The sequence below is a fragment of the Chrysemys picta genome, chromosome 1, assembly GCF_011386835.1.
Source record: "Chrysemys picta bellii isolate R12L10 chromosome 1, ASM1138683v2, whole genome shotgun sequence".
In the NCBI taxonomy this organism is placed as follows: domain Eukaryota; kingdom Metazoa; phylum Chordata; order Testudines; family Emydidae; genus Chrysemys; species Chrysemys picta.
The window spans coordinates 51,309,224-51,322,276 of record NC_088791.1 but is presented as its reverse complement, the minus strand read 5'-3'; the positions used below and the strand labels follow the sequence as shown (position 1 = coordinate 51,322,276).

General features: G+C 46.0%; 1 protein-coding gene across 6 annotated transcripts in view; it reads left to right on the top strand.

Annotated features, from left to right (window-relative positions):
- Positions 1-13,053, top strand: part of ZNF277 (zinc finger protein 277) — a 76,344-nt gene that overhangs the window by 2,929 nt on the left and 60,362 nt on the right. Inside the window, exon 2 of one of the 6 annotated variants that reach the window (XM_065556653.1) lies at positions 157-314. The exons of 4 other annotated variants lie outside the window; for them this stretch is intronic. In XM_065556653.1, the coding sequence (XP_065412725.1) occupies positions 290-314 (25 nt within the window). In that variant the 5' untranslated portion in view covers positions 157-289. The remainder of the gene's footprint in view (positions 1-156; positions 315-13,053) is intronic. One more of the 6 variants, XM_065556657.1, reaches the window with a different exon arrangement.

Genomic DNA, 13,053 nt, shown 5'->3' with positions numbered 1-13,053 from the left:
TTCCAATTCCAATGTATCTTTTTTTGAGATGGGGCGATCACATCTTGAATATTGTGTGCAGATGTGGGCGTACCATGGATTTATATAGAGGAAATATGATATTTTCTGTCTTCTTATCAATCCCTTTCTTAATGATTCCCAACATTCTGTTTTCAGCAGGGCTTTGGAGCTGACCCCGGAGCTGGAGCGTAGAGCAGCTCCAGAGCAGTGAAGCTGCAGGTTTTTGCCTGGAGCTGGAGCGGAGCCGGAGCACAGCTCCAAAGCCCTGGTTTTCAGAGAACTATCCACAATGACTCCAAGATCTTTCTTGAGAGGTAACAGCTAATTTAGAACACATTGTTATATATGTGTAGTTGGGATTATGTTTTCCAATGTGCAATACGTTGGATTTATCAACACTGAATTTCATCTGCCATTTTCTTGCCCAGTCACCTAGTTTTGAGAGATTCTTTTGTAGCTCTTCACAGTTGGCCTGGGACTTAACTATCTTGAGTAGTTTTGTATCATCTGCAAATTTTGCCACCTCACTGTTTACCTCTTTTTCCAGATCATTTATGAACATGTTGAATAGGATGGCCCAGACCTATGGGGGACACCACTATTTACCTCTCTCCATTCTGAAAACGGACCATTTATTCCTTCCCTTTGTTTCCTATCTTTTAATCAGTTACCAATTCCTGAGAGGACCTTTGACAGCTTTTGACATGACCTTCCCCCTCTCCTCCACTCTCCTTCCTTCTTGCTTTTTCTCCTTCCCATCCCAACTCTGTCCTCCTCCATGGTCACAGATGCAAATGTTTCCAGTCTGTTCTCCTGTTCTAACCCCTCTACTTTGCCCAGTAACCCCATCTCATCTCCTGATCTCCTTTGAACCCATTCTCATTCCCTCCCTTACTCTTCTCATTACCCTCTTGCTCTCCTCTGGCACTTCCTCTCACAATACAAACATGCTTTAGTATCACACATCTTTAAAGAACCCACCTTTGACCCCACTTGCCTCTTCAGCTACTACTCCATTTCCCTTTCATTTCTAAACTCATTGAACATGCTGTTTGGAATTGCTGTCTGGAGCTTCTCTACTCCACTTCCATTCTGCAACATGGCCAATCTGACTTCTACCCCTTGCTCTCAACTAAGAACTCAACATTCACATTGAAGTCACTAATGACCTCCTCTTAGCCAAATCTGAGAATCAGTCAGAGGCTGGGCACTCCAGAAGGAAGCTCTGAGGACTCGAGGATTGGCGTGTACCTATTGTTAACTTGTAAAGAGAGAGGAGGGCCTGCAGAAGCAAAGAAGCAACTGTTTATGTTGCCAAAGGCTGGTGGATTTGGAGAATTGCCCCCCCAGTAGGGACAGACAAGACTTCCTCATGCTAAGGGCAGGTGGTAGTGAGGTGTCTCAGAACCCTGGGTACTCCCAAGAAGCATCACACCATGATTCCTACAAAAGATTTGACTCTACTGCCACTGCTTATCATGCTGATCTATATTGTCTCATGTTTCCATGTATTCCCCTGTCAGTCTGCCTCTTGTCTATAGTCTTGTACTTAGCCTGTGCCCCAAGGAGCTTACAGTCTATCCTTTTTTCTTAAGTGTTTGTGATCGTGCTAATCATGACTAGCATAGTGGGGTCCTGAGCCAGGATTAGGGCTCGTAGGTGCTATGATAACACAAATAATAATACACTGAGATTGGTAACTGGTAACCAAACTGCCTTCTTAAAGCAAACTATTTATGTAGAACTAATTGACTTGAGAAAACAGATCTTACAAAGAATAAACTAAACTGTCCATGTGCTTGCCTTTCCTAAGGCTTACCGTTCCCTGGATCTGGGGAAAGATCCAACTCGTTCAGGCTCCTCTGCAGACTGTCAACCTGTCCCCCTGACAGTTGACCTCTCCCTTCTCTCCTGAGAAGGGCTTTTTATCTGTTTAATGTTCTTTTGATCTCTTCATTCCAAGCATTGGCAGAACAGCTGTGTCACTTTGTTGGAGACAGGCTATAGGATGCTCAAAGCTAATAGCTTCCCACACTTTCTTTCAAGTGCGTGCCTGAATGTTCTTATCTAGGATCACTGTGTTACGTTCCTGCTTGTTCTTCTAATAACACCCTTTTTCTTTATTCTTTTCCCACAAATCCTTTCACTCTTCTTATCCCAATCTCTTACCTTCCCTGATGCCCTTTATTCCCCCCCCCCCCTCTCTCTCCTCCCCCAATATTTTCCTTTTATGCCTCTTTTAAAACTGCTACACTTTCTCAGTTGTCCCACCTGGGTTCAGCATTTCCTCACTATTCCCTCCCTTCACACACACTTTCTGCCATTCCATGTTCCTGCTTTGCTCTTCCTCCTCCCCCCCCCCATCTTCTGCCACCTCCAGTTCCTATGTATCTCCCCACCATGGGCGGTGCATGACTCCTGCATTTGGGGAGGCTGGGTGCGAGCGCCAGAAACTCCCTAGAAGTGACAAAGGGGACGAGGTGGGCTCAGGTGCAGGCAGAGAGGTAATTGGGGGCAGACCAGTAATAGGGGTTAGTGGCACAGAATGGGGTGGGTTGGGTAGGACAGAAACATCTATGCACTGGTCAGGGTGAGTGGGGACAACCTGGGGAGGAGCATTGGATGGGCAGTGGCTGAAATTTGGGAAAACTGCTACAGGTTTCTCCACTTCTCCTCTTCTCTTTAGAAAGCTCTAGCCCCCACTCCTGGGCTACACACTGTAGGCCCACTCTGACAACCCCTTCCTCCTCCCAGCAACCGTCATGCCTTTCTGGCTGACAGTCTCACCTCACTTCCCCAAGGGTATGTCTACATTACGAAATTAGGTCGATTTAATAGAAGTCGATTTTTTAGAAATCGATTTGATACAGTCGATTGTGTGTCCCCCCACTAAGCGCATTAAGTCGGCGGTATGCATCCACAGTACCGAGGCTAGCGTCGACTTTCGGAGCGTTGCACTGTAGTAGCTATCCCACAGTTCCCGCAGTCTCCGCCGCCCATTGGAATTCTGGATTGAGCTCCCAATGGCTGATGGTGCAAAAACATTGTCGCAAGTGGTTCTGGGTACATGTCATCAGGCCTCCCTCCCTCCCTCTGTGAAAGCAATGGCAAAAAATCGTTTCTTGCCTTTTTTCCTGGGTTACCTGTGCAGACGACATACCACGGCAAGCATGGAACCTGCTCAGCTCACTGTCACCATATGTCTCCTAGGTGCTGCTAGCAGACACAGTACTGCAGTGCTACACAGCAGCATCCCCTGGCCTTGCCTAGCAGACGGCAGTCGGTGCAATACTACTGCTAACCGTCGTCGTCGTCCCCCCATGGGTGCTCCTGGCCGACCTCAGTTAGGTTGGTCGGGTGCGCCTGGGCAGACATGGGAATGACTCCAGGTCATTCTCTTCTTTAAGTTTCATCTAATGGAGTTTCTGTCCTGCCTGGAATATCATGCCATCTGGAGGCTTCTGCCTCAGGCTGCTCTCCCAGTCGGCAGCATCACGCGGTTGCACCTACCCCAGCCTACTCCTTGCTCCCCTGGTTCATGAAGCCTGGACGGTAGTAAGAAGCAGCTCAACGATAGGCTGAGCAAGTGCATAATGGTGGTAGATTGTGCCTTTGGATGTTTAAAAGCTCGCTGGCGCAGTTTACTGACTCGGTTAGATGTCAGTGAAACCAATATTTCCATCATTATTACTGCTTGCTGTGTACCCCACAATGTCTGTGAGAATAAGGGGGAGACGTTTATGGCGGGATGGGAGGTTGAGGCAAATCGCCTGGCCGCTGATTACGCGCAGCCAGATACCAGGGCGGTTAGAAGAGCACAGCAAGGCGCACTGTGCATCAGAGAAGCTTTGAAAACCAGTTTCATGACTAGCCAGGCTACGGTCTAAAAGTTCTGTTTGTTTCTCCTTGATGAAAACCTGCCCCCTTGGTTCACTCTACTTCCCTGTAAGCCAACCGCCCTCCCCTCCTCCCTTTGATCTCCGCTTGCGGAGGCAATAAAGTAATTGTTGTTTCAAATTCATGCATTCTTTATTAATTTGTCACACAAATGGGGAGATAACTGCTAAGGTAGCCCTGGAGGGGTGGGGGAGGAGGGAAGCACAGGGGTGGGGTAGTTGTAGGAGCACCCCCTAGAATGACATGCAGCTCATCATAGAAGCGGCACTTCTGGGGATCTGACCCGGAGCAGCCGTTTGCCTCTCTGGTTCTTTGGTAGGCTTGCCTGAGCTCCTTAAGTTTCACGTGGCACTGCTGCGCGTCCCTGTTATAACCTCTGTCCTTCATGTCCTTGGAGATTTTTTTCAAATATTCTGGCATTTTGTCTTTTGGAACAGAGTTCGGATAGCACGGATTTGTCTCCCCGTACAGCAATCAGATGTAGAACCTCCCGTTCGGTCCATGCTGGAGCTCATTCAAAAGTTTGCGGGGCTTCTCCTGTCTACCTGGCCAGTGCATCTGAGTTGAGAATTCTGTCCAGAGCGGTCACAATGGAGCACTCTGGGATAGCTCCTGGAGGCCAATACCGTCGAATTGCGTCCACACTACCCCAAATTCGACCCAGCAGGGTCGATTTCAGCGCTAATCCCCTCGTCGGGGAGGAGTACAGAAATTGATTTTAAGAGCCCTTTAAGTCAACAAAAATGTCTTTGTTGTGTGGACGGGTGCAGGGTTAAATCAATCTAACGCTGCTAAATTCGACCTAAACTCGTAGTGTAGACCAGGGCCAAGTCTCCCAACCCCTGTCAGCTTGTATCCTTCCAACCTGCTGCAGAGGGGTGCAAGGAGTGCTCCTTCCTCTCCCAGTGTGCGCAATGTGTGTGGGCATAAGAAATAGTGACTTTTTTTCCTCACTAGTGAGAAATTCACACAGGGAGCTGCATAAAGCATTGCAGCTATCCTGATGGGTCTTTGCCTTGGGCACACAACGGTCACTTCTTTGTAAGGTCAATGGAACTCTGATGAATAACACCTGTTGATATGCAAACTAAAAACAATCAACTCAGGATTGAATAAGGACTGGGAATGGCTGAGCCATTACAAACATTGAATCTATCTCCCCTTGTAAGTATTCTCACACTTCTTATCAAACTGTCTGTACTGGGCTATCTTGATTATCACTTCAAAAGTTTTTTTTCCTCTTACTTAATTGGCCTCTCAGAGTTGGTAAGACAACTCCCACCTGTTTATGCTCTCTGTATGTGTGTATATATATCTCCTCAATATTTATTCCATTCTATATGCATCTGAAGAAGTGGGCTGTAGTCCACGAAAGCTTATACTCTAATAAATCTGTTAGTTTCTAAGGTGCCACAAGTACTCCTGTTCTTTTTGCGGATACAGACTAACACGGCTGCTACTCTGAAACCTGTTAGAAGGTGGAACATCTAGAGGACCCTAGCCCATTGCCCTGTGCATTTGAATGCTGATGAATTTTAAATTGCTGTACCCAAAGTACCCCAAATGTCCTGTTAAAGTCCTGTAACATCATAATTTACCCAGACTCCCGGTGAACACTCCAAATGCTCTTAGTTGTTTAAACCTCATTACTGATGCCATGTGGGATTCTAAGTAGAGCTCTGCACGGGACTATTTTTTTAAATCTCACTCTTGTCCTGCCCCACAATATCCACTCCCATCCGCTCCTGCATTGTTTCTTGCAATATTATCCCACTCCCACCAGCAAAAACCTTAGATTCCCCACAAATCCCACAAGAGAGACAGATTGGGCCATGCTACAAAAAAATTAAAAAAAAAAACAAATAAAAAAGTTGGTTCATATATTTATATATTAATAAAAGTGGAATTGAAACACAATTTTACCACTAAAAGAATAAAACAAATCTTGCTTAAACCATGTGAAAAAAACTTTAACTCCTGTTATAATAGACATCCAATCTTTCTATCCTCGCTTAAATTTAAGTATTAAAATCTTTATTTAAAAAAAAAGAATTTCTGCAATGTAAAGCAAGTTTTGTGACAGACTGATGAAAGATTTCATGTTTTCCTGCAAATTACTGCAAGCTGTGTTATTCCCCCACCTAATCCCACCCTCCACAAAGTACATTTATCTGCTCCAGCTACTTTGGCGGAGGGTCCTGCAGAACCTGCAGGGCTCTAATCCTAAGCATCCAAAATACTGTTGATTCTCTGGGAACTTCTCTTGTTTCTGTGCCTACATCTCATTCAGTTTGAAGCGTTTCCAAACTGGTACCTTTCTCAGCCTCCTTCCTGAGAAGGGAAACAGACCACTGCCCTCCTACCTATAGCCTTTGTCAGAACCTTTCGGGATACTGGTTTGGTACAGTGGTATAGGTTAACAATTATAAGCAGCAACATTTAGTGATTGCTGTTGAAATAAACTTACTAATTAACTTAAATCAGTGGTTCTCAAACTTTTGTACTGGTGACCCCTTTCACATAGCAAGCCTCTGAATGTGGCCCCCCTGTTATAAATTAAAAACACTTTTTTATATATTTAACACCATATAAATGCTGGAATGCAAAGCGGGGTTTGGGGTGCAGGCTGACAGCTCGTGACCTCCCATATAATAACCTCACGATCCCCCTGAGGGGTCCCGACCCCCAGTTTGAGAACCCCGCCTTAAATACAGTAGGCTGTATATTATTAAAGTAATATAATTACAAAAACGGACCTTTAAAAATATTGCACTTTCTTTATATTAAACTAGTTCATATATTTAAAAAAAGCCTTTTAAAATTATTTATAGGAATCTAGTAACATTTTCTTAAGTTATTACCTGCTGAACACATTGACCTTTATAGAGGACTGAAAACAGGTTTAATACAGTGGAAACTGATTGGTTTAACAAATCCCTTTTCTATGTGGAGTTGTCAAAATACCAGCAGCATCCTCTTAAATAAATGTTTGTTACAGTAACACAGTGGTTCCCAAACTGGGGTTCGTGAAATTTTACAGGGGGTTCTTGGGGGAAAAAAATCCCTAATGGCGGACAGAGCTGTCCCTAGGGACCCCGAGCAGCATGAGGCCAGCAGCCTGGAGCCCCTGAGCTTCCAAGAGCTAAGTAGATCAAAGCAAACCTATCTATCACACTGAGGAGATTTAAACTTCAAGACTCCTTATAAGAAATGGAAAGGGAGGTGGATATTTTTTGCTGATTTTATAATTAAATAGGCAGCTAGTATTGTTTTTAAAATTATTATGAAGAACAAGTTTAAGCTTTGTTGTAACGTGCGTTGTTTGCCTGGACTGCTCAAGACCTGAATGCTTGTGGAAGGAGGAACTCTTTGAGTTGGCTTCTTAAATACCTTCATGCTGTTTCACGTCTGATACTCCTTCATGAAACATAGGAGCCTTTTCTTATAACAGGCTTATTCAAAGTGATACAAGCTACGAAAGTGAGATCTTGGAAGAGTGTTGCCGTTTTCATAATGTAATAAAAATACTGTAATGATAAAGAATAATTAATAATAGTGTGGAATAAGCATGTGATAAAAATAAATGTTATATTTCCAAGATCACTGTTTTTATAATTTATACTCCGATAAAGGAGAAAATCCCTGGAAATATTCATTTTTAGAAGGGGGTTTGCGAAACTTGACAGTTTAGTGAAAGGGGTTCACAGGTTGTTAAAGTTTGGGAACCACTGCAGTAACAGAATTTTAGTGCAACAAGGCTAGTTTACATTCTTCCACAATGTGTTTTCTGTATAACTGAGTGACAGGAGAACATCATGAGACTAAATATTTCAATAGAATATATAATAGATTATTTTACTTTGTGAAACAAGTCTGTATTGTCTATGATCCCACCATAATTCTACAGATAATTGTATAGCATGAATGTGTGTTGTATCTGCTCTGATGACATGCCTGTATAAAACAATGAGGGATCTCCTCGAGCCTTAGCATGTATGCCTATCTCCCATTAATGTTAGGCATAGACTGTTATGTTCTGTGAAAAAGCCAATTGAGGCCAAACAGTTTGAAAGCTCTGGGAATTTGAAGTTATAACCATAGCTTAAAAAATAAACTGTAAGTCAACTATCCTTCTAAATATAATATCTTAAATATCTATTAATGGACATGCAGTTACACTTAATTTCAGCAGTTTGGGGCATTCTTATTTACTTATTAGTGATTCAGTTGCTTCAGGTCTTCACTTCACTTCTGTTACCTACCATACAGTTGTTTCTGAGCAACAAGGAGAGCAGGGTTGCTAGGTGTCTGGTTTTTGACCAGAACACCTGGTTGAAAAGGGATCCTGGCGACTCCGGTCAGCACTGCTGACCGGGCCGTTAAAAGTCCAGTTGGCAGCGCAGCAGGGCTGGCAGGCTCCTTGCCCAGCTCCACACAGCTCCCAGGAAGCAGACGCCATGTCTTACTCCTACGTGAAGGGGCGGTCAGGGATGCACCGCATGCTGCCCCCGCACACAAGTGCCACCCTGGAAACCGTGGCCAATGGGAGCTGTGGGGGTGGCACCTGTGGGTGGGGGCAGCATGCGGAGCATCCCTGGCCATGCTTCTGCCTAGGAGATTGAGGGATATGTCGCTGTTTCCCAGGAGCCACCTGAGTCAGCACTGCCTGGAGCCCACGCTCTGAACCACCTCCTGCACCCCAACCCCTGCCTCAGTTCAGAACCCCCTCCCACATCCAAACTCGCTCCCGGAGTCCACACCTTCTCCCGCACGCCTGTCCCAACCCCCTCCTGCACTCCAACCCCTGCCTCAGTTCGGAACCCCCTCCCACATCCAAACTCGCTCCCGGAGTCCACACCTTCTCCCGCACGCCTGCCCCAACCTCCTCCTGCACTCCAAAGCACTCATCCCTGGCCCCACACCAGAGCCCGCACCCCCTCTTGCACCCCAACCCCCTGCCCCAGCCCAGTGAAAATGAGTGAGTGAGGGTGTGGGAGAGCGAGTGATGGAGGAAGAGGGGGTGGATTAAGCAGGGATGGGGCCTCAGAGAAGGGGCAGGGCGGGGACCTCTGGGAAGGTGTGGGGCGAGGCAAGAGTGTTCGGTTTTCTGCAATTAAAAAGTTGGCAACCCTAAAGGAGAGAGAATCTGTCCTGGATATTTTTCAAATTATAGGCTGCTGATTCATGTGTGATCTAAGTGCACTAAACTGAATCAGTAATAGCTAACAATATGTATTCTTCCTAACTTTTAGTAGAATTCTCTCTCGTTACTTACATAAATGGACAGGCCTAAAGTTGTTAATTATCCAAAAAAACTCTTTTTAAAAAGAAATTTTTTTTAAAATCCAGAAAATGTTTTTTTGGGGAGGGGTCTTTTTAAAGATTGTGTGTGGGTTTTTTTACATGTAATCTAGGAACTTTTTTATGGTTGATCCACAAAACACACTTTCAACCTTACTCCTTATTTAATGGGTTTTTTTGTTTAGGAATTTTCCAGTTTTTTGAGTGAACACCAAAAACGTAAATTTGGTTGGGATCTAAGGGATCCATATATAGAATCATAGAATATCAGAGTTGGAAGGGACCTCAAGATATAAATGATGATATATGTTATGAGATCTATTAAAAATGAGTTTTTCTCCTTCTGCAAGTCTATATGATGTGGAAGTGAGAGGGAAGTTCTATCTGGTTGGGACTGGTATACAGTGGGGAGAGAGGGGACAAGGACTTTTATCTCATGGAAAACATTAAATGCTTAAAACCTTAGATCTGGGAAGATTAAAATACTGCATTCTACTACTTTAAGGCAGGCATGCCTCTGTTGGGAGCTGGTCTTGTACTTCTGCACAGTATCCCTTTGAAGTCAGTGGAGCTCATATGTGAGTAAGGGTCCATGTTTATGGGGCGTTTTTCTTTTGTTTCTGGGGAGGGGAAGGGGGGAGAAAGGATTAGCACCTCAAGCAATAATATGTTCATTCATTATAACCAATTGAGAGTGAAATATATACTATCCCCAGTAACAATGATTACAGTTATAATAGTTTGAATTAGTCAATAGTTTGAGCAGTAATATTGTGCTACATAATTTGTAATAACAAAAGCTCCGGTTTTTCTGCATGGTAACACAAAGCATCAGTTCTTGAAAGGCACAAAACTTCTAAAAGATTTTGTCTGCAATAACAGTAGGAACATAGACCTATACAAAGTGCTATATAAGAATGTACAAAGCCTTCTGCCAGTAATGCACTCCGCCAGTTATGCGATACTGTATCATGCAGGGAAACTTTCCTGACCCAGCTTGTGATCACTTTATGCCCTGAAGTATAAAGAAAAACACTTGTACAATAGAATCGCAACAATCCTCACCCCTGTTAATTCATATACAAAATAAAAGTGATCTCGCACCACATTTTATCAAAGATTTAATAGGATAGGGCTATAATGAGGTCTCACATTAATACTTCATTGCTGTTACAAAATCTGCTACAATTATGAAAGCTAAAGTATACTTGTGAAGTAAATGAATGAACTACACTCTGCATTATGCTTGGGTATTCTTAATTGGCTTTGTTCACTAGAATGGGCTCTAGCTCATTAGTATGAAACTATGATGCTCATCTTTAAATGTTAGAACTAGAGGAGGTACAGTAGTTGGAGATCATGTCTGATCACGGATACTGGAGTATAGTTTTCTAATCTATAATTCTTCTTTGAGTGCTTGTGTAACCCTTGTGTAACCCACACACCTTCTGGGTGTGGTATTCTATCCCATCTCGGGGGCACAGAGACCACTTAAAGAGAGAGATAAAATGAGTCTGCTCTACAGCCTTAACTAACAGCCAGTTGGCTTTTAGCTCATGCGGTAGAGGCTTATGCACTAAGTTCCAAAGGTCCCCGGTTCAATCCTGCCTGCTGATGACCGGGGTCTGTTGGCATTACACTTACACATGTCAATTCCATTCTAGGTGGGCACACCCACATGTGTGGTCACTGGAGATTTTTGCCTTAGCGGTACTCATAGGGTTGGTACCTCTGGAGTGCCATGCTCATGCCACGGTATATCAGGCACCAGCGGCCCTCTGCCCTCTCCGTTCCTTTTTACCGTCCATGGTGGTTAGTCGGAGCATCTTCCTTTGGTAAGCAAGAGCTAGTGGCTTTTTTTTCTCTTATGAACGTCATGCCTTGGGCCTTTGTACATAGTTTGTATACAATAGTGGTTAAGTAGTTGTTAAATAGCAGTTAAATATTTGTTTGTTAATAGTTAGGGTCCCATGTGGACTTTGCCCCGGAGAGGGGGGGGCATGCCCCAGTCTTGCAGGTTTAAGCCCTGCTCAGACTGCAACAGGCTATGCCTGTGAGTGACCCCCATAGCAGATGTCTTAAGTGCTTGGGGGAGTCGCACGTTAAGGATCAGTGCCAGATTTGTAAGACCTTTCGGCCCCACACCGAGAAGGAGCGGGATATCTGCCTCAAGGTCTCCTAATGGAGTCTGCCTTCCTCCTGGCTTCCGAGCCGTCCAGACAGTTCTCACCGAGTGCTTCGGTCTCTGTGTGCAGTGCGCCACTGGCACTTGGCTCCTCCTGGCATTGTTTGACGTCGTCGGTGCTAAAGAAGAAAGCTAAGAAGCGCTCTCCATCACCAAGCAACATGGCCCAAGAGTCATCGACCAAAGGACCCAGGCCTGGCTGCCAGGTTACTCTGGAGGCACGTAATCGTGCCTCCCCGGTTGGGGCCCCCAGCCCTCTTAAAGGTATGACTCCTGGGAGCAGTATGGGACCCACACCCCTGCCTGCATCATCATCCTCCCAGGCTCCCCAGGCACCGAGAGAGCACAGTTCTCCACCAGCTCCGTTGATGACTCCGGGGATGGAGAACTTGGCTATGGCTCCCCAAGAGGGAAAGCCAGCCTCTAAGACCCTTCAAGGGGCAGGGGAACACTGCCGGTCGCCTGACAGGAGTCGATGATCCTCTCTGCCGCGTTGAGGATCCAAGGACAAGTCCAAGACGCGTCATCGGTCGCCCAGACCAAGTCAAGGTTCCTTCGGCATTACTCACCAGTATGGGGTCGGCACTCCCCACACTACTCCTGGCACCACTCATCCTCTCGTCAGTCATCCTCCAGACATCAGTCCCAATCGACGGCTCCGTGGGAGCGTTCCCCATCTCAGCACCGGTACTGCTCTCCCCAGTACCGACACCAGTCTCCCACATCTGGTCAGTGGTCACCGATAGCCATGAGCAGCAAACAGACGCAGTCATCAATGGTCCCTTCCCGGTCACCAGAAGGTGATTCCTCCAGCACAGAGGACCAGTTGAGCCCACCGCCCAGGTCCCATCGGCGAGATTGGGTGCCAGAACCTGCACGGTCATCTGCGGCACTGCAGTGGCATCACAGCCAGCGCAGTGGCCTTATTGGAGCATGTGGGATGTACCAGTCATGATGATGCCCCCTTCTTAGCGTGATCAGATATCCTTGATTGCTGTGTCAGAGCACCGACCGGTGGCACTGGGCTCGGTGCTGGGGGCCTGTTCGGAGACCAGAGTGGAGGAACTTGTGCCCACCCTGAAGCCTCCATCCCTGGCGGCAGTTGATGCCCCGGGACCTCCCCCAGCAGTTCAATCTTCCTCCTCGTCCCCGAACGAAGCAATCGTGGGACCTTGGAGGGCTAGCCCCATGGATGACTTCAGGGAGCATCAAGCCCTACTTCGGCATGTGGCCGAGAACTTGGGGCTGGAGGTGCAGGACTTGGCAGAGCAAGAGGACACCCATTTCAATGGCGTCTATGCCCACCCAGGTCGCCCTGCCTGTGCATAAAGGGGTTCTCAAGATAGCCTAGGCCCTGTGGCAAACCCCCCTCCTCCATTCCTCCCACCTCGAAATAGGCCTAGAAAAAGTATTTCATTCTGGCCAAGGCTTTTGAATACCTTTATACTCACTCGTCCCCAGGCTCACTGGGTGTGTGTGCGGCCAACGAGAAGGACAAACAGGGTCACACCTCCTTGACTCCTAAGAAGAAAGACGCCAAAAGGCTCGATCTATTTGAGAGAGAGATTTATTCTTCCGCCAGCTTACAATTTTGGGTGGCGAACTATCAAGCTTTGTTGGGCAGATATAACTTGAACCTCTGGGATGGTCTTAAAAAGTTCCAGGAGTCC